The 27,003-nt window shown below is 37.1% G+C and overlaps 1 protein-coding gene across 8 annotated transcripts in view; it reads right to left on the reverse strand.

Annotated features, from left to right (window-relative positions):
- The window catches only part of EML1 (EMAP like 1), a 131,535-nt gene that overhangs the window by 17,900 nt on the left and 86,632 nt on the right, over window positions 1–27,003 (reverse strand). For 3 of the 8 annotated variants that reach the window (XM_075151104.1, XM_075151103.1, XM_075151106.1), the window contains 11 exons: window positions 24,737–24,871; window positions 18,773–18,801; window positions 17,290–17,316; window positions 14,904–15,134; window positions 13,966–14,095; window positions 9,706–9,855; window positions 7,607–7,676; window positions 5,640–5,750; window positions 3,150–3,245; window positions 2,491–2,625; window positions 907–1,006 (listed from right to left, as the gene is read on the reverse strand). In XM_075151104.1, coding sequence (XP_075007205.1) covers window positions 907–1,006; window positions 2,491–2,625; window positions 3,150–3,245; window positions 5,640–5,750; window positions 7,607–7,676; window positions 9,706–9,855; window positions 13,966–14,095; window positions 14,904–15,134; window positions 17,290–17,316; window positions 18,773–18,801; window positions 24,737–24,871 — 1,214 coding nt within the window. Of the gene's footprint in view, window positions 1–906; window positions 1,007–2,490; window positions 2,626–3,149; window positions 3,246–5,639; window positions 5,751–7,606; window positions 7,677–9,705; window positions 9,888–11,310; window positions 13,900–13,965; window positions 14,096–14,903; window positions 15,135–17,289; window positions 17,317–18,772; window positions 18,802–24,736; window positions 24,872–27,003 lie in introns of those variants that run through there. The other 5 variants (XM_075151105.1, XM_075151110.1, XM_075151107.1 and 2 more) reach the window with 3 other exon arrangements.

The following is a 27,003-nucleotide window of genomic DNA, read 5'->3' on the forward strand; positions in this document are numbered from 1 at the left end:
ATCCAGCCCTTTACTCAACAGTAGCGTATTGGTCAAAAGCACAAGGAGATAATTGGCTGATGGTCCTTGCATGAAAATAAGTCTACAAAACCAGCTCAGAAAGGCTCAACTGTGTAACTGATTCACCATGTTGTTTCCCCAATCTTATATCCTTTGAGTATCTTGGGAGAAGGCACTGAGTAAATAAGAAGCAGCTGTCATCCATATCCCTTCTTCCTTTACTAATAAGGCCTCCTTTAGGGGATTCTCCTTTTTCCTATGCATGGCATCTCATGCACTAAGTAAACGTTTAGGATGTTGCTGCTGTTTGCCTTCCGGCAGGCATTGCCTTCTGCTGCCAAAAAAAAAAAAAAAAAGTCTTTTCTTTCTAGAAAATGCTTTTTAAGAAGTTTGTCCTATCCATCTGTCCTTTTGAAATAAAGCTGAGGAATTCAATTAGATCTGCATACATTTTAGCTTGACTTCCTAGGAAGACAAATAAAGTTATTTGTTGTCTTTTTAAAAGTCTATGTCAAGAGGCATAATTTTTGCAAACACTACAGAGTGACAGCATAGGAGACTGGAGATCATCAACTACATTAACAGTGTTTCTTACTATCACATTGATTAAGGAAAAGAACTTTTCCTGCCATTCCTTACGTCAGTAAAAGCCATACGTACTGGCACAGCTCTATGATTCAACATTTGACCGTAGGGAACACATTCAATAGAATTTTGTGCTCTAGCAGTCAAGTATATGTTTTTCAGGTGCTCGTAAAGGAGATTCCAGACATAATCTGCTGGATTGGTCTTGGCAAAGAACTCAAGATAAGCAGAATTTATTCTTCGTAAAATGAGGCTACACTCATGTAAAAATTCAGAGTATTTTATATTAAAATTTCACTATTAACTTCAATCTTGTCTTACCTTTCCCCCAAACCAAAATATTTCCGCTTGAGTCTCCTGTAATAGTATCACCATTTTCAGAAAAGGTCACACACAGGACAAACTTTGGCTTCTCTTGTTTCTGCATGGTTACGAAAAATATACACTCACAGCAACATGCAACCCATTCATTTTAACTGTACGCATTTAAACAATTTAGGTTAGCCTTATACAGTTCTATTATTGCTTAAATGTCTACACAGGAGTTAAACACATTCCTACAGTCTAAACAGTTAATCTGTGCAAGGGCAAAAGATGCATCAGCTGAGGTTGGTGGCCCAATCCTGCACCCTTTAATTACAAGTTGCAGATAAAGCGAGTGAGAAGGCCTGCCAACTTTCAGCACAAGACCAGGAATGCTCTGAGATAAACCAAATTCCCCAACTCCTGCATAATTCCAAAGGCTTTAAGTATTTAGAAATGGCCGAAGATGCAAACAAGCTTTATTACTGCAATATTTAACTCCAAAGTTTCTAGGAGAAAAATATTACTAGAGAGTTTTGCTGCAGTGTAAGAATTAAGAAATCATCTCTTGAAAGAATCCTAAGGTTCAGTAATGGAAACGTTGCTTTGAGACCCTGCATTTAAAATACTGACAGCAACAAAACAGTGAAATATATAAGGGGACAAAAAAATTCACTAGCTGGTAGCTTCCAACAAACAAACAAAAGCTTCCAAATTTACAATGTTTGTCGACTACCAGTGTGTATGGCCTCTTTCTCCCTCAAACTAAGAATGTTCTCAGCTAGGGCCACCACACTTTTCCATCTGCAACAACCATCCAGAATAACAGAGGCAGAAATCTGCCCAAGCAGCTTAGAAGTTAAAAATGAATGAAAAAGAAAACGTGACAAAATTTAAATGCATTATCTCAGCATCTTCTCCTTATTTCACACAAAGTATAATAAATTGACATTGCAAAATAGTTGTTTTGACTATACTTGTGAGCCACGACTCCACAAGCAGTTAACTAGGCCCTGTTGGAGTTATCTGCAGTCACTGCAAACATCCCTCATTGCATGCAACTGCTGTAGAGCTTAGTCTATATTTAAGAACAAAACCAAATCAAGACCTTGAAATGAAAATGATATTTACCAAATAGTGGCCAGCTCAATCTGTATTTGAATTACATTTGTGTATATATCTGAGCAGAACAGAGGAAAAGGGAAGAATAATCACATTCATATAATTTATGGGGTTTTCCAAGTCTTTCCTCTGACAAAATAAAAAAAACCCAGCATATAACACACTGTCTACTTTGTTAACCTGAGGTAAGCATAGAGAGCTTTAAGGTAATTTTATTTTGATGGGGTGGCAGTATAAAGAATATAGGAAAAGGAACAGAATGGCAAGGAACAGAATGGCAATTGCATTTCAAAACTTCATCGTGGTAACAACCCATGGAAAAGCTCTCAGTGCCATACCACCAATGCGACCTGAATTTCTGTAAAATTTCAATTTTAATAATGGTCAATTGTTTTGATTTATCCAACCCTTATTAACCCTTACTTCTGCATGACAGTACCATTATTATAAACATAACATTAAGGAAAAATTTTATTTTACCTCAAATAATCCTTGCTTTTTAATAAGGGAATTCCCTTCTAGTGTCCAAAAATAAAGATGTGATTTTCCACAAGTAACTATTATATTTGTATCAGTAGGGTGAAAATCTGCAGCAAATACAGCCTCATTAGAGCACTTGGAAGGAAAAAGAAAAACATTGTATCAAAATTTAAAATTCAAAGAAAACAAAACAATATGAAATGGTTCTCTAGTTAGATTAACTGATCAACTCCTGATTTAAGAAAAAGTCTGAGCTATTCAGTTATTAGTGTCGACTGGAATACTTTGGTAGAATACTTTGAAGTCAAATGATTTTATGTTTTCATAAGTTAGTATCAAAAATTATCCTTCAAAACTATGTCAGATAATGAGAAGTTCTACACAAAAGATTAGTTTAAGACGTTTCTTTTCTGCACATGCTCCTATCATTGCTGGCTAGACTTTTCTAATCAATTCTATTATGACGACAATAGCAAAACTTAAAAAAAGAAAAACCAAATTTAACGGTGAGAGAAAATATTCCCTTTCTTCATGTTCTTTGCCTTTTATAAAGTGAAAGTGTTAAAAAGGCACAGGAAGTTAAATATAGAAAGATATTTCACAACAAGAAATCCAAATCTACATACAAGCAAGTAGTACAAAATATCTTATTGCAACACCTTGACATCTGCCAGCTTTTCTTCTTTCTGCCAGTCCCACACAGAAAGCACATGGTCGTTTGAGTCATCCACGGAGCACAGGCTACTTCCTCCATTCTGAGCCAAATCATGGAAAATATTAATACATCCCCCAACCAAAATTAGAAACATATAAATACACATTCAAAATAATTATACACTTCTGTGTAGATGAAAGTGAAATATTTACACTTTAACTGTTACATTTTTAGTTATCCCACAGATCTCCATGAAATATAATAATTCATAGGATCATTGAAAAATAGGGCTAAAAAGGGATCTAGGAGAGGAACTCTTGCAAACTGTAGACAGACTTTGCCAGGAATGAGGTAGGTATCTATTTCTCTTTAAACATTCAGTGATGGAAATTCCCAAGGCACATTACATGTTATTATCTGTACTATTAAGAAAGCTTTTCCTGATACTTAATACTGAGTTTCTTTCTTTGCGGTTTAAACCCATTACTTCTTGTCTGATCTCCTGTGGACACGGGGAACAATTTTACTCTTCATATAGGAATAATGGATCAAAATCAGGGAACATAGTAAGAAATTAGAAAACAACTTATTCCTGACAGGAACATGTTCTTTTCTAATAGGTCCTTTTTATTGTTATGTCTTCTATCAGTCTTTCTAATCTTAATGACCCTAATTCCTTTAGTCTTTCTTCATGCATCATATTTCCTAGACCTTCTCCAGTCGGTACCCATATTTCTGACGTGTGAATCCAAAGACTGGATGAGGAACTCCAGCTGGGCCTCTACCTGCGCTGAGGGGAGCTGACCGACATCTGTCTCACTGGTGATGGTCACTGCTGTACGATCATCAGATCTTTTTCCAAGCAGTAGCTATCTGCAAGGTAGTTTTTGAACCATTTTTTCCGATCTTTGGTGTGTCTACAGTGGAATAAACCATCACGTAATGTCTAATTGCTTTCCAACCCATTCAAATATGATTTTTGTATCCTGTTGCTCCTGGCATCAGCTATGTTAGCCTTGACTGCAGATGAGCTTGCCGGAACAGACTGAGCCTGTGGTTACACAAGCACTCCTTTGGCAGCCATGCTGACACAGACAGTCCGTCCTCTGCCACCCATAGCACAGCCGCTTCTTGCTGCCTCTTGAGCGGAGCCACTGCAAAAGTTTGGGCTATCACAGAGTGAGCCTATTTGGGGAACAGCTCAGTTTTGGGGTGAAAAGAAGATCCAAGCAAACGGCTTCATTTTGTTTATGTATGAGGTGGCTTGGTTGTTTTCCTGATGAATCAGGCCCCTAATACACATCTCAGACACAGCTACAAAAATAACTGTGCCAAGGCAACGCAAGAGCTGGGACAGAGACAGGACGGAGTGGCCTGAAGAGAGGGCTGTCTAAAATGAGATAAGGAGTACTGCTACGGGATGGGACACGATGCTCAAAACAGGCCAAGCTATGACTGAAATCACAGCATAAAGCAAACATATCAAACACTTGTTTTCTCCTGGCATCTGCCAATAGCGATCCTCTGTTATTAAGTACCTATTTCTTCCTCCAAGGAGATATTTACAGAGTATTTGCTTGCTATTCCGTTTTATTTATCCTTCAAAGCTGATCTTGAACTGCGTTGGCTTTCACCTTTGTATTATTAACCAGCTCTCCTAATTCCTTCCTCTCTTTTCTACTTTCTATAAAATATTGTCATCAATAGATTTCAAGTGTTTGTGGAAACTTTCACTGAAGTACATTTTACCTATGGAATACACCATTTCGTCCTCTCCTTTTTAAAAATGCTGCCGAGACAACCAGACACCACCACATACACCACTTACGGATTCTGTTCTACAGGGAAGGTTTCTAAACTTGTGTGTGTCAGGTTACAGACTCATGTTTTTATATGGGACTTGAATGCTGCCTATGTCATCTTTTTTTACCTTCCTGATAGACTAGAGTTCAAAGGATGGTGCCAAATGGCTAACAACAGGATTCTAATTCTTTACAATTCCTTATCCATACGCCTTTGTTGCTTTCAAGCAAAAGATTTTGCTTCTCCTATGGGAGCTTCCATTTTTTAAATCCAAAATCAGTGGTACGGGCCATTGTAAAGGTCTTTCATCGGTCATTCTTGGGCACAGCGTAGGGGGTTAAAAGATGCGGAGAGAATAACCTTCTTATGTAGAGAGAAACGCAATGGGATGATTAAAGAGAAGAAGTAAGGATACTGAAATTTCAAGAACACAAGTACTTCTGCAACTACTTGTCCTTGAAGAAATTAATTGCATTTTATGGTACGCATAAGGTAGATCTCTGGGACTGCTGAGATATTGCTAACGTAAACTGTTGGAAACAACTGGGTTGCAAGCTTTCCTCCTCTAAAGACGAAACTGAGAGAAAAGACAGCTTGGAAGTTTGTTTTGGTCAAGGAAGCTAAATCTGAAAGACTTCAAAGACTTGTTCAGCAAACAGTCTTAATATGACTATTCATTTACTTTACTTACAGATTTAGAAAAAGCAATGCAAGTGACAGCTCGGTCAAAAAAACCCATTCCGATGACATGCAGTGTATTCAGAGTTACAGAATCCCAGACACGCACATGTGGTGGCAATTGCTATAAAATAGACACAGAAATAATAGCTGAAACAATGGTGGTAAAAAACCATCAGGATTTAAAAAAATAAGAATGCATCCAAAAAACATTTTAATACAATTTAAGGTATGAAAATTATCAGAACTTTTCTAGAGTCACCCATGTAAGCATAGATATGCTGCAGGTGATTTGCTGATTACTGTGCCTAGAACCAATATCTGGGACTGACTATCCAGAGCGTACAGCACGTCAGGTCTCACTGATCTTCTTAGTTCACTGAAGTTAATGGGCACTGAGACGTCCTTCAATAAATGAAAATTGGTGATGACCTTGCAGCATGGGACCTACTGGTGGGTCCAAGATCATCAGTTTAAACTGTAGCAGCTGAGATAATTCTAGTCAACATCAAGCAGCAAGTGCAAAAAAAAAGATCAAGAATTTATAAAATGTAATTTATCTCAGTGTCATAAGAATGGCCGTAGAAAAGAATTGTACAACTGTATCAGAACTAACTTTCTTTTTGTACATAAAATTCAAGGCACACACAATGGCCCAAGACGAATTCCCTATGGTGGTTCCCCCTCCCTCCCCTCTATTTTTGACTCCCGCACCACACAGCCAGCCCCACGCAGGCTGAACCTCGTGGGGACAGAAATGCTTCTCAAATCCACTAGAGGGCAACCCCAGGAAGCACTTGCTGATTTAAGTTTTATTTGAAAACTACTTGGGAGTTCAACACAGTATCTTCAGCCTTTGCAGGAAAACAGCAAAGGCCATGTTTTACTTCCTTTTTTTCCCCTTACAATATCAGCCAAAAAAAAAAAAAAGAAAAAAAAAAAGCAATAGTGATCGGTTTTTCCTGCTAATTAGTGAAATTGCCCTTAAAAATAAGTAAGTCAAGGCCACCCCAGTATCTCAGTTATATAAATGGCTTTTATATAAACTTACCTATATACCACATTCCCCTCAAGCATAGACATCAAACCTTTAGATTTTATTTCACAAATACAATGGTAATGAATTGTATTTATGAAGTTAAAAAAACAAATACCAGAGATTTCTCCAACACACAATAAAAATTAATAGTTTATATTACTCAACTAAGTTATCTTTACATAAACCTTATATTGCATAACTGGGATTTTGTTTTCCTCATTTACTTAAAGTAGTTAGCATATTGATAATGCATTTTTATCCTAAAATTCTTCTTTGACATCTACCAAAAATTTTGCAATAGTCTGGCTGTGACATCAGCTACATACTCTGCTGAGTAACTTTTTCCTCGTGCTTTTCCTGCCTCTGCTTGTACCCATTCTTTCTCACTTGTCTTAGCAATGTTCATCTTACCCTGTTCAAATAAATTCCTAGCCTGCAGCTAAGCTTTATGATAATACAGGTAATAATAGAGAGAAAAATATTCTTGCCTAGATGATGGCAAGAGTAAGAATTTATTTTTTTCAGCAAACAACCCAAAGTCATTCTCATTTGTACTTTCTTTGTGCTAGCTGTGGTCAGAAATGAAGTTGCATAGTGTACAATTAAATCTCCGCTGCTTCTCCTCCTTTTCCCCACATCCATCTGCTCTCTCAGGTCTCCTTTGCAACCTCATCCTTCCATGTCTCTTTTGGAGACCAGCTCCAAATTTACCTTCAGTCTGCGTAAGTAATGGAACCAGAAACCACTGACTGATTTTGATAATGGAACTGGGTAACTTTGATAATGTGCAATGGGCACTCTCAAATTAAGCTTTGCTTGCTTTCAGTCCTAAAATGTAAGACCAATTTAACTGCAACATGAAAAGAATATAGCATGTATCTTCTGAATAACATACTCTCATGAAATATAAGCAACTATATGTCAGCAAAGGAGTCACTCACTTTTCCATCCTTGGATGTCCCTGCAACTTGACCTGTTGCTATAGTGATTCTATCAGGATGGACAGCCAGGCTAAAAAAGAAAAGAGAGGCCACACTTAAAGCCATTTATTATCTATTTCATCCAACTTTTACATGAGCTTGTAATAAATAGCCCTATTTTAGTCGTATAAAGCACATAGCACACATGTAAACTTTTAAAAAATATAAACCCAGAACTGACAGCACAATTTTTATGTTCTTTTATTCAAAAAACTCTTCTTCCCTTATGAACAAGGCAGTAATTTGGTTAAGTCTTAATACCTCAAAGCATGTATCAAACAAGCCCCAGTCTCACTCATGTTGGGATTCATCTCACCTAGATTTAAATGATCACAGTGTATAAGGAGTTTAGAATTTGAGCTAGTTATCTAACTTCAGTTGTCTCTAATCAGAGATTGCAGAGATCTGGTCAGTACAGTCAATGCTGTCTAGTGACAATCCTCCCGGGCAAACAGATGTATCCACTCAGACACTGCTCTTCAGACTGAATTGACCAGATATTCAGTGACTTTCATAGGGAGATACCAACTTCTCTCTAATACTTTTCAAAAGGTAAAAAAAGTCCTTTAGTAAGTAAGAACAGGATACAGAAATTAGGAATTTTGATTCTAAAATTAAAACTGAGATTTTAAAAACTGTGATCAATGTTAACTAATGTCTCTAACAAAAAGCAACCTAAAATTTGTATTAAAGCCTGGAGTACAGTCTATTTTTGCCCTAAATCCTCTCTCAATTCTTTTTTTCACTGCAGGTGCTTTGCATACAGTTCTAGAGGCCAAGTGCCCTGCAAAATGAACTGTGGCAATAATTCATTCCGCTTTATATTGGAGAAAGGTATCCTCTTTCCAATAAACCCGAAAGCTTTGAAATATCTAGAGAGTCAGAAAATTTGAAAGACAGAAATGAGATGGAACAGGTTCAAATTAAAAATCTCCTTGTAAAACAACTAGATTATACAAATAATTCAATTTTGTGAAACATGCTCACAATGCAACCAGATTTGATTATCAGGTCTATTTTTGGCTTTCAGGGACAACAGGTGTTTCATAATGCTTAATCTAAAGAAGGGATGTCTAAATCATTTCATACATTAGGGCCCATCAGATAATCCGGGTGCTCTTTTTCAGCTACATTCAGCAAGCAGACAGGTACCGTTAAGATAAACCATATGTTTATTTAGATTTCGATTTAATGATACTGATATTTCCTGATAGCCAGTATCCTCTAAGCCTGAACACAGCTAAATCACTTTGAAGCCCACGCTGGCATGCCTGCACGGCAGCAGACAAACCAGGCTGCTCAGGACTAGTTTACAGGATATCCGCCACGATGTAGACATCCCTGAAGACTACCAGGAAGACCGCAGATGAGATTAAAACTGTCTTATTGGTTAGATTGAGTCTAAAGGACCTATATCTGGCACCCAGACCCAGGTGAAGATAAATAATTCAAACCTACTTAAAAAGGGCAAGGAGAAGAGTCTAAAGAAGTAGTTAATGTTAAATCATCCTAAAAACAGAGTACTGAAAACGAGTAGATCTATAGATCAAGTCAGATTTCTACTTTTCTGTATTCTCAATGTAAAAAGTATATTAGCTATGGAAAATAAATTTTCTCAAGTAAATACAAGCAGGAATTGTTAGCAACTTAGAGAAACAAGCAGTAACTTGGAGAACATCAATACAGCAATTGCATATAGACACATCCAAACGAGGTAGCACAGCACATACGGCAGCACAGACTTCAAAGCAGGTTTTGCAAGCAAACTCAGGCTCTGTTAGGGGCATATTTGGATATCCTCAGGTCTGTGCCATCACAACTGCCCTGACAGCAGTTGCTTCATGTGCTGACTAGACAGAGCTACACAGACATTTGACATTCTTACCATGACTAGAGTCAGACCTTTATTTGTGCAAACGCATTGTCAGGCATAAGGACCCAACCTATGCAAGACTTAGAGGTTAAATCACTTGAATTTTCAAAACTGTATTAAAAGAACAAAACATCACCTCCCAAATACTGTTTTATGAAGAAAAAAGAAGGGTTACTAGGTGACTTACCACTTCACATCATCGTTATGACCAGTGTAATGTCTCTGAAGTTGCTCTTCAACATTGAATAACACAACTACAGATGCGATGAAATATACAGTTTCGCCCGTTGGAAGAAGATAGAGATTACTGCGACAGTCCCGACCCCTATATCCATAGCTAGCATGTTGGTCAAGCTGCAATAACATTATCTACCAATGAAGAATGTTAAAAATAAGGAAAAACAAAATGAATTTTCTGCCCCCGTATTTCCTGAAGTCGGCATCTCTTGGCTTGAGCACAGCTTTATCACTCGGCAGCCTTCAGAACTCCCTCCTTTGCTACAGTAAAGAGAGCTAAAGCGTTTCGCAGACTTTGAGTTATTGAAAACCTACACATCCTACAGAAAATACATGGTAAAGAATACAGGAATTTGTAGACATACATTCCCTTTAGCATCCTCTAGAATTTGCTAAATGCCAAAGTAAGGCAATATTAATTTTGTCCCAAGTGCATTTACTATTTACACTGGTTGACTAATTAAAATAAAAATTTAGACTTGATGGAAACGCTAATAAGTCATTCAGTACATCTCCCTGCATTACATTAGGACTGATTGCATTACCCTGTGTGCAGGCTGATTGATTTCATTATTCTGGGCGTTACCAGCCAGATGGATATGAAACCATAAACGGGTTACATCATCCGTTCCAATTTATTTTTGTAGTATTCAAAAGGCAGTGGCCCAGATTCTGATGCTAGTCATATCAACACGAATCTAAAATTAATCCAATGAAATAACTGGAATTAATCCAGAAATAATCTTATTTAGACCGAATGTTAATTCAGCCAAATTATGTAGTTTTATTCTTCTGAAGAGTCATTAGGGACTACGACTATTTTGGCTTTCCTTTTTTATGGGAACACAGAGAAACAGCATTAGCAGAATCTTGGCAAAACAGAAGTGCATTCTAATTCAGTCAATATGGAGAAACTGGCTGTAACAAATATATGAAGAGGTACTGAAACTCCAATTATATGATATTAAAAAGATACTTCTGCACTATTTCTAGGGTCTATGATAACCCAGTCAAACTAAAATACCCATGTTAACATAATCCAAAAAGTAAGTACAAGAGTTATCTTACTTCTAAAATAGGAATTTAAATAACGGCTTGCTAATTTTTTCTAATAAATGCAATGGAAGTAGTGCTGCATACCGAACCATCAAAATGTGCATTCAAAAATACAGCTTTTGGACACCCAAATTGAAATATTTCAGTAAAATATTCAAATCTGAACACACGTAAACAACTAATATCTTCAAATTACAAAGCATTTACTATCAATTCTGAATGTATCTGTAAAGGTTAGAGTTACTACTCTAGATTGCAGGACAATGCTTTATTTGTTTAAATTTATTTTTCTCTATAAGGCCAGATACCATGACCAACTGAAGCCACCATATAATTTCTCTAGTTCAACAACATATAATCAAGTTTATAATGAACTAGTAGTTGAAGTTAGCGTAAGGAATTGAACTTTAAAAAAAAAAGCAAAGTAAAAACATTATACAGACATTCACAAGGAACAAATCTCTGCGCATAAAAATAGCTATTAAATGGGAAAGATTACATTCTTTAGGGAAAATCTCCTTTCTTCATGATTCTTCCTGTGCGGAACAATGCTGCATTCAACCCTTCGCATGACTGCTGTTGTCAAACACTCCGTTTCTTTCTATCAGCCTTTTTTCTCAGATGTAAACTCCTGGGGTTGATCTCTCCTTCTCCTCACTGTTTCCCACACTCAGATTCGGTGGCTTCAACTTGGATTTGGTGAGTTGGCACTTCAGGGAATGTTATCTTGACCTTTTCATTGGCCTGCAGCTTTTGTTTCAAACCTCCTGCTTGCCAAGTGAGCTGGTCCCACACGGATCCATGCAGACCACCGCTCCCACCCTGATGTCCCCAGCGCTGATTTCTCACTCGGATTTTACTGGTCTGCTCCAGCCTTCCCTCACACTTCATCACCTGGCATTTCTGTTTCTTCGTGTCTCAATATATCTGATGTGGTCTGAACCTTTTTTGGCTTACCCAGATACCTGCTAACATGATTGTAAAACCCCTTTAGGGTTCAGGTATGCCCTGAATTCTACATACATTAGATTTTCTTCCTTCTGTTTCTCATCATAGTCTGCTTTGCCCTTTCCATTTGTCCGTCTCACCTCCAATATCCTGTTTCTCTACCCCCACTCTTACATTATAAAGCATTTCTGGCTGTAATCCCACAGCCAGGCTGATTTGTCCGCTACAAAGATGTTTTCTCCTACTCCAGTTCTGTTACCCTCCAAGCAAACAGCTCAGCTTCTCCAACTTAACTGGAATGAATGCCTGCAATATCGGCTGGTTTTCTGCTGTCTTTGTCCTCCTCCTTTAATTATTATACGCCCCTGTCCCCAGCTTTTCTTCTCACCGTTATAATCTGTAATCTCTTTTTTTTTTTTTTTTTAAATATGTCTTTTATATACCTATTCATTGGTGTAACTTTTAAGTATGGATATCATGATTGGGTTTAACTGCAAAGAAATTAAAATCGGAAAAAGTTAGCACAGTATTTTTGGAAAAATATGCATCCTCCTCAGTAACCATTTAGGGTTAGTTAGATCATTTTAATTCATACCTTTTCTATTCATAGAAACCTTTATATATAGGATTCTGCTGGGTATACAGACACACACCTGGAAGGACATATGAATATTCAAACTAAAAATAATATTCCATCTGGCAAATATTCTGTCATTTAAGTAAGCTTAAGTGAGAAACTAATGAGACTGAAATCATGACCTACTCTAATTATAATTTCTTATAATGGTCTGAAATATTAACTTCAGCTTCCATCTACATACTGCTAATGACTATCTGTTTTGTTTTGTGGTTGGGTTTTTTTGTTGTTTCAGCAAGCATCCTAACACTTTCTCCCATATCATCGTTAGGCCCCTTAAGCAAGGGGCACCTTATAAGTGTAAAAAGACATCATTCAATTCTGGTGTGATATATGGCGAGAGCCTGTACAACAATTAGATGGTAAAATGCTGCAAGCAGTATTTATCACTCTAATCTCAGCCCTTTTATTTATTTTGGGGATTTTTTGTTTTTTAACTCATGTTATTTGTGTATGCATTATCTATGCAGTTCCAGCAGAGTGGGGTAGAACCTACAGGCTCAGCTGCAATAGGAATAATAAGAATGGTTACTAAATCTGTCATTAATCTCTTGTGAATACAATGGGACTTTTGGAAACTCTCTGTGTGCATTCTGAAACCACATGCAGTTCTATTCATACAACTTCGAAAAAGACTATTTGCAGCCTGTCTTCTTTTTTATGAAGACAAAGCAACTTCCTATTTGCACTGTTTGGGACAAAAAAAAGTCTTTTCTTTAAAATAGAAAACCTTATGAAGACTTCATTTCTCTAAAGATAGTGGACGTTACAAATAGACTCAGATCTTGTTGTGTTTATATTTTATCTTGAATCGTCTATTACATATACTAAGATTTTACAAAAATGAAATGTTATTTTTTTTCAATAAAGAATATATTTTCTCATTATATTTAAAAGTGAAATGCAAAAATTTCTGTGTATAGTAATGAAACACTGATTTCTTTCAAGTTAGAATTCTGTAATTATGTTCACTCATAGAAGTCACTGGAAAATCCTGGTTGTTCCGTATTTACATTGCTTAAACACAGTTTAAAATCTAAATTCAAACATTATTTTACATATGATATCTTATGAATTTTATTGCTAAGCACCTACCAGTTGCAAAGCACTATTCAATTCAGGGCTTATTCAAGTACTGAAGTTGATTATAGCATCCTCTAAAGGACAATGGTGCACGTTTTATAAAACACGGTTTAAAACGATAAATTACTGCTGAGAATCAGCAAAAAAACCTGAGCTTGTTTTATGCATAGTATAATTAATAATCACAGCTCACTACATTCTTTCAATATGCCTAGTTTAATCTTCAGCTAATTAGCATGCTTCAGATTTAACCTTCAGGCAACATTTAAGCAAATTCTTTCTTAAGCTGCCACCCTGTACTTCACAAGGTGCAGAACAGCAGCCTCAAGAAATTAACACCTATTTGAATGGAATGTCGCTTCACTAATGAAATGAACCCTATTAATAAAGATCTCCATTTTCCTATACTTCAGCTTAAAAAATTATTTAAAACAAGTCATTAAGAAATGATTGATTTCCAGTAGTCCTCTAGCACAGAAAGGATACACCCATTCCAGTTTAAGCCTCTTGGCTGGTAGTTCTACTTTTGCTTCCAAATTGTAAGATTCCACTTGCTCTTTGGGCATGTACATGGTAACAGGACGTCCACGAAGAAACATTTTTACGTATCCTTCCTCTACAAAAGGTCAGAAATATTTAGTGTTACACAAAAAAACCATCAGTGGAGAACTCCAGTGCTCCTCCATCCCTTCCCACTTAACAGTTTGGTGCGTTACAATTACAGAATGACATGCAATCTCAAACTTAGAACTTAAGCAGGGTTTTTTTTTTTCCTAAATCATAATCACTAAGCAGAATTTTGTTTAAACATACAAAGTTCCTTTCTTCCTCTAAACATTTTGAGCAGCAGAATTAGAACTAAACAATGTCATGAAGAACCACAAAACTGAAAGGACTGAAATCAAAACTTTTTTTTGTGAAAAATAATGTTACAATATTACAGTTTTTTTAATATTAAAAATGAAGGGGAAAACAGCAAAGATTACAATTAACGCAGAAATGCTACTTAAAATTAATTTTATTTTTTAATCAATATTTACAGTGGAGCATCAGCATCTAAAGTTTTTTCCAACACTCAGTTGCATTCTTTGCATCTCAGTGTAAAGATATGCTTTACACTTGATACAGTGTTAGAGATACATTCGAAATAAGGAACACAAACAATTAGTAAAAGGAATCATGCTGATGTACATGCAGAAAAGATATGTGCCTTAAGAATTACTAAACATTGAAAAAGGAATGACAACATTGACAGCACATTAAAAGAAAGGAAAATGACATACAGGAGAGAAGCTACAAAAACTGAATTGGCTGACAGAAGTAAACATTTCTAGAAGAAAATACTAAAAATAATGTGTTGAACTGGTAAGAAATATTTTTGGGGGAGAAAAGCAGGGATTAATAACAGATCTGGAAGTACTGACTTGGGGACTTCATGGGGCTTATAAAACTAGGAGATCTGGGAAATGCCATGAAGGTCTGACTAGGACTTTTGGGAACTGGCAAGGCCAAAGTGGGTGTCCTGTGAACTTCTGGTGAAGTTTGTCCAGATTCAGAACGTGCTGGCTCTTGCTGCTCCATCGGCAGATCAAGGGGTTCAGCCTTGTTCTCATGCGAATCAAGCAGTTTTGGAGTCAGTGACATCTGTAGAGTTACTAGACAGAATAATCGTGGGCACAGAGGAAATGGAAGGGCAGAAGTAACAAAATCATGTAAATGAAAAAAAATTATACAATTTAGGACTGTTAAAATTATGCTATGAATTGTTAAGTATCATTACAACTATACCATTTTTTTTTAATTTGAAAACTAAGGCTTTATTTTAATTGGAAATATGCATATGTTACAAATACTGACTGAATAAAAATTATCTGTTGAACAAATAAACGTCATAGCTATGCTGTATTACCTAAATACAAGTGTATTTTGCCTTTAGACAAATTCATTTGGGAAGGAGATCTACCTGATCTGTCCCAGTAAAGTTACAGCTAGGGCTCTCTAAAATCCCTTCATTTACAGAATTCATACATATAATGAAAACAACAGAAAACTGAACGCTAAGAAGCAGCAATAATAATGGTGAAATAATGGTGACAGATGGTTGGAGCTTAAGATGCCTGTTAAAATGCTAGAATACTGGAATTGGTTTTTGAATTTACTCCAATAGATCTGTATTGGAAAATAAACCATAGCGGGTAGAGCATAAAATAGCAGAGCATTACAGCACTATTTGTATGCGCATGCAGCATCTATTTAATGAGCTTGAAACACATGCCAATACTACTGACACTGATGCACTGGAAGTCAATAGATTTTCCGCAGTGACAACCCTTGACTGAGCTTATCAAAGGCTGGGAATGAATGCAGGTTTAATTCATTGAACTGCTTTTCTCACCTGAAACTTAGGGGACTCATAAAACTTGTATTTAGCCATCTGCAGTGGAAGTATTTGACCTAGTCACTCAAAACTCCTTTTTAGAGTAAATAGGGAGAAACAGGTACTTTTGGACAAATTAATCACGTGTTAAGGCAGATGTCTAAAAGCAAGTATAGTAAATTAAACCAAGTATATTATACCAAGTATATAAATTATGCCTTCAGAATGCCTCTCTCTCAACTATAAAGAGGAACTGAGGATGACTAGGTCAGGCACAGAAATCCATACTGTGGATCCATTTTCTCTTGGTAATATGAAGTCCATCTGTACTGATTTTTGTTAGTAATCCAGAGATATTATCTACATAACCAATCTGCATCCCTTTCCTCATATTTTTCATAACTAAGTTTTTAAGACAGCAGAGTTCTAAATGTGAAGATATAGATGTAAAGACAGACAATCATCAAACTACAGACAGATCAATGGTGAAACTTTTAGACAAATGTATCTTTTACATCTGCAATTTTGTAAATTTGAAATTATTGTTGAAAATAACTGTAAAAATTAACAGTTACTGAACTGAAATAAGAAGGCACATGAATGCCAGTAGGATCTGCAAAGGAGACCACTACTGATTGCAGGCATAAAATTGTACAAAGAATACACAGAGGTGGTGACTCTCTAAAAGACTTTGCCTTGAGAACAAACATTCTTTGCTTTGTGAAATTTTAGATTCGTTGCAAAGCTGAAAGATGCTGATTAGTGGAAAACCTGTTAGGATTTAGCTATCTCTAAAAAGCAAGACAAATCTGTGATTGTATCACAGACATAAACATGCATCCAAAATGTGCATATTTACACTACAGTTTAGCTAAAGCTTTAGAAAACAATATGGTATGTTTACCAAATGTAACTCTGCTTTATGACATTGAGCAAAAAGCACTGAGAAATTAGTTGGAGGCCTAGGTCTGTTTATTCAACATTCAGAAAAATCTACAGTCTACTCAGTAAGAAAAAGCAAGGGAAAAAACAAGGCTTCTATAACCATGTTAGGCTAACAGCGAACAGCCAACAAAGGGGCAAATTCTATATGAATTTCAGCAGAAGTGCAGAACACCATTTCAAACACAGTGAACATCCATGTGTTGCCATATAGCTCTCTCAACGTATTTTTTCTAAGTCAAATTCTTCTGAAAAATTCCACAGGAATCTAAATTATAACCCGTTATTATTACTGAAGTGCATCTGAGGGTTATAATTCAATAGACTGTATAATAGATGGTATAATATTTTTGTTTCATTCAAAAAAACTAGGAGAGTTTTAACATTGCAAAATGCGCGCAAGCTAGAAAATAACTGTTTATACATTGAGCTTTTATCCCACCAGTACCATTTTGCTTCGAGAGCTATGAGGTTTTGGAAGTGATGCCTACCTTTGCAGTGTGTCACACGGCGCTTCCCTTGTGATTACAGAGACAGAGACAGAAGGGCTAGATAAAGATGTGTTTGAATACAATAAACTCACTAAATACCTGCTCTACCTGCTGTCCAGTTGTATTCTGCTGGAGGCTAACCTGGTGCTTGATAAAACACTGAGCCATACTCCATGCCATACGTTGGGTAATTACAGTCAAAACCCTTTTCCTCCAGCTAGGGGCTCTGTTTAGTTCTTCTATCATTAAAATACAAGCTTAAGCTCCATTATGCAACTCTATGCTTAAAGTACATAAAATACCAAGTATAACTTTCTTAGAAAAAAACCCCATTAATTTCAGTAGGAATTTTGTCCAGGTGAGAAGGGTAAAAGTAGCATCACATCTGTTTAATTACTGATCTTTATCTACGGGGAAAGTGTCAGAAGAAAAATTATCCTAAATACCTTTGCTTACGTGGTGCAAAGGAAGGAGAAGAGAAGTATATTCTGTACAAATCAGCCTTCTTTTTCTAAACCAACAGTTTTCATGAAAGGGACATGAACTGTGATTGTATTGCCACAAAATACTTAAGCGCTTATTTAGGTTTATATATTACTGAGTTCAAAATCAATTACACTAAACCCTGAAGTATGGCTTAAGAGCTTTGTTGGATGCTGATCAATAAGCTCAGTAAACAAAAGATTTTCTACTTTTTCAGCTTGATGTATGATTACTGTTACAGAACTATACACAAAAAGAATAAGATACATCTGATAAATCAACAGGTTTTTTCCCTTCCTTATTTTGTTAAAAGAAAGCTTTTATTTTAGTTGTCCTTGGTTTTTCAGAACAAAAATAACTGTTATGTATACTATTCCGCTTTGTATTTTTATTGAGATTGTTCAAAAGTTTGTAACTGTCTAATGACAAGGACAAATTCTGCTTTCACTTATACTTACTATTTCACTTTCAAAATCTTTTTACAGGGATAATACATAAGTAGGAAAAAAATAAAGTGATTTTCAAATTAAAGATAGATTTCCAAAACTGTAGTAACAAAACACCTTTTTTATTTGTAATTTGACAAATTTTATTACAGAGCATTAGGGCAGATGTGGCATTCTTTAACAGTAGTTGAGGGCTCCCTTTTATGACTAAATTAACATGATAGCATCATAGCTGGAACTGGGCATATGGTTTAATTAGCAAAACCTTAATACTGCTTTGAAAGGGAAGACATATTTGAGGTAAGAAGACACAGCCTTCTTCTTCTTTGTCTTCTTACAAAGAATCCTAACTGTAAAATAAACCTATTGGGCCAATAAAAACTAGAGCAAACTGATCAACTTTTTTAAAAACGTCATCAGTAGCCTGTAAGTATCATGTTTAGATTCCCAATACCAGTTCCTAGGCATCCACAGAAAAACAAATGAAAAAAAAAAAAGAAAAAAAAATCTGTTATCACAGTTGTTATCTGCTTAAAAATTTTTAAAGTTCCTACCTGCACTGAACATTGGTTCCTTGGGTTTGCTGTGAAAATAATGAAGAAATTTCTATTTTAAAAAGCACACACATACAGTCTGCACATATAAAGGTATCAATATAATACAAAATTAAAAATATAATATAAAAGATATAAAATATTTTTGTGTGTGTACATATAAATAAAAATACTTTTTCAATTCAATTATTTACAAGGTAAATCTCCAGGCAGACACCATTAAATCCAGCATGTATTGTGGCTCCTTGATGGCAGGTGTTAAAACTTTTACATTCAATCCTCGTTACATTCTCAAAACTATAGATTTTCCTTTACCAAGTACCAGATCCTCTTCCCTTGCAGAGTTAGTCCAGTTACAGGAGGACACAGAAACTGGTCAGCTGCATCAGTTTTGGTTTCCAGTCAGTGAGACTTGTTACTCCAAAGCAGTTTACAACCATAACAAAAAGCTAGGAATATATCCTTAACTACAAAATCTCTCTGCATACATGGAGCAGGGGGGGCTACTGTATCAGTGCATGTGTGTGTTCACTTACTTCATGGCTTTGTTCTCTCTGGATTTAAGGAGCAAACCAAAGTTTGAATCCTGCTTTTTCAAAGAATTTACATAAAACATGGAACTGCCCAATTGTTTCTTGGTAAAACCCAGAAAGCACATATCCATCATGATTAAAATGTCTTCTCCTTCTCACTGCACTGCTGCCTGGAAGACAACCTGAAATTGGTTTGTCTTTTTGTCTTGAGAAAATATTTGGCAAAACCTGAGGGGAAAATACATGAAGCGTGTGGAGAAGGAAGAGGCAGAAAAGCTGAGGAGCTCTCTGGATAGTACTACCCTGGCCGGAAAGAAGCAATCTTTTTCAAGAAATGCCAGTCATTTGTTTTCTTTGTCCTTGCCCCTCCATAATTAGGCTTGAGGGTGTTGTTTCTGATGAAGTATGAAAGGGACACAAAGCTATATTATGCAGTTATTTTTCCTCCCAGTTCCATTTTCTTTCTATTCGGTAAAACTTTTGAAATATCAGATTACTGCTGTATGTTTCTTAGGGCGATCCCAAAAGGATCCTATCATTTAGATGGAGAAATGCTGAAGCATGAAGTATCCCTAGAGCTGTGATGCCATCTCCACATCCATGCCTAGACTGCAGTGGGCAGATAAAGAGAAACCAAAAAAAGAAACAAAACTGAGTTGGATTTTTGCACACAATTTTTTCTAAGCATAAAAGATTCTCCCTCTCTACAACAGAAGTTGTAGCAAATAATTTTACAGTATTTTTCCTTTTGCCTTGATTTGACAGTTGTGTTAAGAATAATACATTTACTTAATGATAAAAACAAAACAAAACAAAAAAAAATTCTACTGATCCTACCCATTGATTTAGCAACTTTTCATAATATCAACCTTGGTATTAATCATGCATCTAAATTCAAGCTTCAAGCTGGCGTACATAGCCAATCTCATCTATATAAATAGCATGACGTGTTGCCATTGTTAACATGATTAGCATTTAAGATTAACATTTTCTATTATGAATGAAGATATTTTTAGAAAATAAAAACTTTATGGGATGAAGCACTAGTCAGAAATGCTGCCATATTAGAGACAAAAAAGTCCCTAGTTCTGAACAGACCATGCTGGCTTATTCAAGCTAATCAAGTTAATGTGAAAGGCTGATTCATGACAGTAATAAAGCAAATCATGTGTACTTTCTAATTATACAAACCCTAACCTCACACACAGCTCAGAGCTCTGACTACCCTTTTTCTTTTTCGTGAACTTGAGTCACTTCCTACTTACCTAACCCTTAGGAAGGCTTACCCCTGGCTTATAGCCATAGGGACTTGCGACACCCCATAGCAGCATGGGAGATTATGGTCATCTCCTTACTCCTTATGCTTATAGCTTCTTAAAATAGCTTTCTATAGCATTATGGTTTTGCGTAACAGCCTACAACTCTATATACATTGAAAAACAATAATTTCACGACTGTGTTTCTAGATTCCTGGCACACATTCTGCTTTAAGCCTCATCTACAGACCAGACAGAGAATCACAGAATATCCCAAGTTGAAAGGGACCCATAAGGATCAATGACACAAATAGTAAGGCTGTGAGTTGACAGTTAAGTAACACCCTCTTTCACACATACAGTTAGCTTTAGGAGGACAGCCTTAGCCCCCAGCATACGGAATCATGCTCGTTTTTCTTCTAGTCCCATGACTCTTGCTTTGTATTTTGCATGGTGGCCCAGCTTCCACAGAAAGCATGAGCAAGTCTTTAGCCAGCCTCTTCCACAGGATAAGGACACTCTTCAAGGAGGTGAGAGCCGTGGTGCTGAACTCCCTCAGGCTGCACGTGACAGAAATCAGGGAGAACTCTCTAACCACACAATGATTGTTCTCATATTGACACCAACATCACTAGCTCCAGCTAAGGCAATCTAAAACGCACTCTCGATTAGTTCCTTGGGATACTTGCACATTATATACGCACTGCATCACTTGTGCGCTGGACCTCCTCCACGAGTCCAAAGTGATTTCTGATCAATGCTGTTGCTCAACCCTTTGTGGCCTAACAACTGCAAAATGACATAACCATTGGGTTTCTGTTAGAATAGTATGAAAAAATTAAAAATGCATCTCAAGTACCATGATCAACTTTAGAGCAGAAACAAAACAATTTTGCAGATAACTGTTAATTATGTCGTAATGTTTTTATTTCTCAGCTATTTTGGAATCCATTTTTCAAGTGTACAGTACCTCTATGTAGCTGCTAGAAGTCATATCTCTCCTTAATTTAAATGAACAACTACCTAATTAATAATCTCAACTTATTTCTTTAGTAGCTTTAATATAAAACTGATTTCAGATAATTATCACCTTATGCAGGTAGCAGGAACTCAGGGATATCTTAAAAAAACAGATTTTGCAAAGCACTGTACTTAGAATTTGACAGGTTTATCTTCCACAGCAAAACATACAGAGAATTCACCCTTTGGGGACTTGAATTTTTTTGTTAAAAAAATTGATAAAATACATAGAGAAAGGATACTGCAGGATCATCATATGTTTGTTAAAACTTGTCCTGGTTTCAGCTGGGATAGAGTTAAATTTCTTCCTAGTGCTGTGTTTTGGATTCAATATGAGAAGAATGTTGATAACACACTGATGTTTTCAGTTGTGGCTAAGTATCTTGTCAAGGACAACTACCCTCTGCTACCAAGCTAGGCTGGGAGGAGGGAACACAGCCAGGACAGCCAGCCCAGCTGGCCAACGGGGTATTCCATACCATGTGACGTCATGCTCAGTATATGAATGGTAGGCGTGATCCAGGAAGTAGCGATTGCTACTTGGTTATCGGTCAGTGCAGGTGGTGAGCAATTGCATTGTGCATCACTCATTTTGTGTATTCTATCATTATTATTATTATTTTCTCTTTTCTGTTCTATTAAACTATCTTTATCTCAACCCATGAGTTTTTTCTCACTCTCACCCTTCCGATTCTCTCCCTGCCCCAGCGGGGGGGGGGAGGGGAGAGTGAGCGAGCGGCTGCGTGGTATTTGGCTGCCTGCCAGGTTAAACCACGACAAACTTTTTTGAAAAACTACAGTTAATTGGAAATGTAATGACATTTCACCATTGGTAGTTGTACTTCCTCCTCACATTCCAGAAAGAAGAGTCTTCCCATCTAATTTTAGAAATTTAAATTTTTTAATAAAAAGTTTCCCTAAGAAATTTGTTTTGTTTATATAAGGTAGGGCTTTTTGAATTAATGAGTTCACAACATAAGGGCTATTGCTATAATTTGATATGTGCCATAGAGCAGGAAGTTATACATATAGGCAAATAAAAAGTAAAAAATCAGCCTTAAACCTATCAGCTTTGAGAGATCAATACAGAAAACAGCAGCTCCTTGTTAACGAATTCACTGAGTCAAGTAGCTGTTTGACTACAGCTACTACAATAGTGCAACTATTGCAACACTTCATAGAACTTCCAGTTTAAACTAAGAGCAAGCTTTTATCTTCTCAGCAGTCCCTTCACCGGTCATTAATTTTTTGCTTAGTTTTGCCTTTCAAAACTTTCAGGCTCACTTGTCCCTAAAAGTGTTGATATTTGGTTTTCTGCTTCAGCGGTATTCTATCAGATGTATCAAGGTATATATTCTCTGTGCTAGAAGGGTCTGAGATGTTTAGAAACAATTCTGTCCAAGTCTGCACATGCAGAAAGAGACATGGCTCCTAAGTAATCCAATAAAAGATTGGTTTTGCGCTCAAAAATAGTATTTATTTAGGGATTACTTAAAGTAGTAATTTTTTTTTGCAATTATATTTCAGTCTTCTAGTAAATTTAAAGTGAAGTACAAAAATCTTGTAAACAAAACCAAAACCACTTCTATTAAGTACCATTGCAGCATTCTCATCTCTTCAAAACACATTCCCCAAAGGCTATCTGTTGTTTACAATAATCTGATAAAAAATTTAAGGGAAAAAAAAAAAAAATCATATGCTGAAATAAAGTCAAATTTCCAGAAGTGCCAGAAGGCCCGTCCTGCAGAATTCTGTCAGCTTATAAAAACCTCATTCACGTGCATAGATGCACATCGCCAACAAGATTTTACACTGGCTAAATTTTTAGTTTGTGTAAACAATTAAGTTATCTTCCTTCGTTACAATTTTATAACCTTTTCTTTGATGGTATTCTTGATTTTTTCATTATTCCCATAATTTGCTAAGCCTCTCACAAGTTTCATAAACTTTGCACACTTGCTGTCTTGCTTCATAGCTGAAAACGTAAGCCAGGAAACAAACTGTTAATAATTTCATCACCCATATTTAGGCTGTCCATTAGTACACAACAACCTCAGTCACTCCTTATATCAAGCGAAGATGCTGAAGGCATAAAAAGGAAGGGATGTTTTGTGCCATACCATCAGCTCATGAGCAACCCAGCGACTTCTATGACGGCACTGATGCCCATAGAGAGCAGGTAAATTATGTTATTACGTGATCTTCTTTAGCATTCTGTTTCTATGGTCACATCATCTGTGAGATAGTGAAACAGTACCATCGATACCACTTCTTGGTGGTGGGAAACTGGGATAGGACAGGTGAAGTGAAATGGCCAAGACTAAACACTCTCTAGGAAATATGGGAGAGAACCAGCTGAGTAATACAGTGACTTCGCCACAGGCATCAATGAATCAGCTATTTGTTCAAGACCATCCTGAGTCTGAAACCCTTGGACAAGACATTCTCTTTTCCTTGTACAGCAGTACAGAGAAGCATCATCAGAGATACATGGAGAAGGCATCACTTTATTCCGCTTCTTTGGATAACACTTGCAGGTAAGCCTCTCCCTCCACTTATTAATCTGACCCTCGGGCTGAGGCAGCCATTGCTCAGAGACTGGCTGGGCATCAGTCTACGTGTGGGAGGTGGTGAGTGATTGCCTTTCCATCACTTGTTTTGGTTTTCCTGCCTCCTTCCTTCATTTATGAAACTGCCTTTACCTTGACCTATAAGTTTTCTCACTTTTGCTCTTCCTAGTCTCTTCCCCTGTTCTGCTGGGGGAGAGGGAGTGCGTGGCTGTGTGGTGCTTAGCTGCCAGCTGGGGTCAACACACCACAACCAGGAACCTGAAGAAGTACATGTCAGGGACTTGAAGACCAAGAGAAACACTAAGATAATGGAAAAAGTATGTTTAATAATTACAAACTTTTCCAGGCAACTCAAGGTTCTCACATTGTTTGTGGTTTGGAAATAAGGCAAATAAACTTAATCTAAATTTGAAAACCTGTTTTATTTGAAATGTTTTAAAATATATTTTTGTCCAACTGTTGGAGCTTTTTAAAAAAAAAAGCTCCCAATATTTGCTAAACTAGAGAAACTAATTGCACTAAAGAAACTAATTTCATTATTAGGGCAGTAGGCAGAGAAAGGAGGAGATATTTAGATAGCGTTACCTTTCACTGTTCTTTTTACCACTAGATGAACTGCTGGTGGATCCAGTGCGGTTGCGACTCGCTTTGGAATCTCCATAGCTTTCCCTCCGACCGCCTGGGGACACACGCTCAGTGGAACTGGTTCTCTTAACGGTGCTAATAAAAAAAGGAACAAGTTTTACAGTGGCACTTGTTAAAGCACATATGTCTACGACAAATATTTTTGAGAAATGTATCAAATAGAATGCTGACCCTAAAAATAACTACAACTTTGTTTTTAATCATAACTTGATTTGTTAGAGAGCCTACATAAGAGTTTTGCTGAGTACCTGGTGCAACAGAAACAAACATACTGCTTTTTCCTTAATCATAAAATAGAAGATGGGCTAAACCAATATTATAGAGTAAGTTGCAATATCTATTTTCCAGGTCACATTTCAGATCTCTGACTACCACTCCATACTTCTGGACTTTTGAAATCTCTTAATAAGAACTGAAAGATTTAAAGACAAAGTGTATTATCTGACACCTCTAGCCAGACTACAGAGAATGCCAAAAGTAGGTCAAAATTTGAGCACCAGCAAGCTAACTTTGTGTCTTCGTTCAGCATCAATTATTCTGTGGTTCAAACCTAGTTTTAACATACCCCAAAGTGCAAATAATGGTGAGCTAGCCTGCATTTTTTTGTTACCTTGTCAAAAATGTATGCTTCCTACTTACATGTGTGAATAGATTAGATTCCCCACATCCCCTGACAAGGGGTTTCTCAAAGCTTAAAGCTTGCCTTGCTCTCCCACTCTTCAACCATCCTTTCTGCCAAGATAGCTATCAGGGAGCTCTTGTATAACTTCATGGCATCTCTTAGACACCCAGCTCTCTCTGATGGAAAAACGTGAGCCAAAACACAAGCAGTACTACCTAGTAAGTCAAGAGAAGCCCACTCAGAGCTTACGCCTTATGGGAGACAAATTATTGTGGTTTTTCGTTAGTCCAAAGCACTTCTCCCTAAAGCAATGCTTCCTAGCAGGAGAGGGAGCAGCTGAGAGTGAGGCCCTGAGCTGGGCGATGCTTTTCACTTTGCTGCACCCCCAGTGCAGCAGAGAATCGCGGGCAGCCTCACCGGACCGAGGCAGGAATCACCCCCACGGCAGCAGCTGAACAGCAGGGCTCGGTGTCAGGGTCTCATTTCCCCCCACCCCAGTGCTGTTTTTTCCCCTCCAAAGAGCAGAATGGAAATGTCCCCTTTACCCATAACATCCCCATAACTACATGACCACCTTCAGCAGCTCTCTCACCCCAGAAATCATGGACACCAATGATCACTTTCAAGCTCACACCCCTCTACCCAAATCCCAACCGCAAGCTCCCTCCCTCTGTGAAAACTTCAGTTCTTTCTGTTCTTGCTCCTTCTAGGCCCAGTCTCACCCCAGTTGCCCCTTTCACCATCCCCAGCCAGCTCCCCCTTGATCTGCGTAAACCCCCAGGGATGCTCTGCTTACCATAAAGCTCATCTCACACATCCTTAAGGACTATTCCAAACCTCCCCATCAGCCCCTAACAACTACCCCTACCCTGTTATCTCAGTCAGCTCCTCAGGCTCCGTCCCACTTTGTGTGTGGTGTAAGAAAGAGAGGCATTGGCTCTTCATAACTAAAGGAAATGAGATCGACTTTTCTGTCTGGTCAAAAAATATTCAGATTATCAACTGTAGACCACCATTGATACACTTTTTAAAAAAAACCCAACATATTCCTTCTCCCTCATGTCTTTCTACCAGCAAGGAGGGGAATGTTTCAACACCTCAGCTGAGGCTCAGTTACAGAAATGATGGGAACAACTGAACCAGAGTCTTTCTGCAAAGCAACCGCTCTTCTGAAAGGAAGGAAGCCCCATCCAGGGGGAAATCCACAGAGCAGATGCATGTTAAGATGCATCTCAGGTAGCTTGACAAAAAACCTTCTGGAACATGCGATGGTAGAACCGATGTTCAGTGCCACGTTTTTGTATTAAAAACAAGCAAGATTCAAATGGTTAAGCTGAAATTTTAAAAATTGCTGTTTCTGTGGAGAGAGCGATATAAAGAGAGCAAGCAGAATGCAAAGTTACACACAGGCACAGAACAAAATACATTAATAGGAGAAAGGAAAAGGCAGTAGAAAGAATTTAATTCTGTCTTCATTTCAGAAATAAGTGTCCTCTATACTAGCCTAACATTATCCAAGTCATCTCAATGTCAAATGCATGAAAAAACCTCCTCTAGTAAATTAAATAATATACTGTTAACATTT

This window comes from Calonectris borealis, chromosome 5 (genome assembly GCF_964195595.1).
Source record: "Calonectris borealis chromosome 5, bCalBor7.hap1.2, whole genome shotgun sequence".
Lineage (NCBI taxonomy): Eukaryota > Metazoa > Chordata > Aves > Procellariiformes > Procellariidae > Calonectris > Calonectris borealis.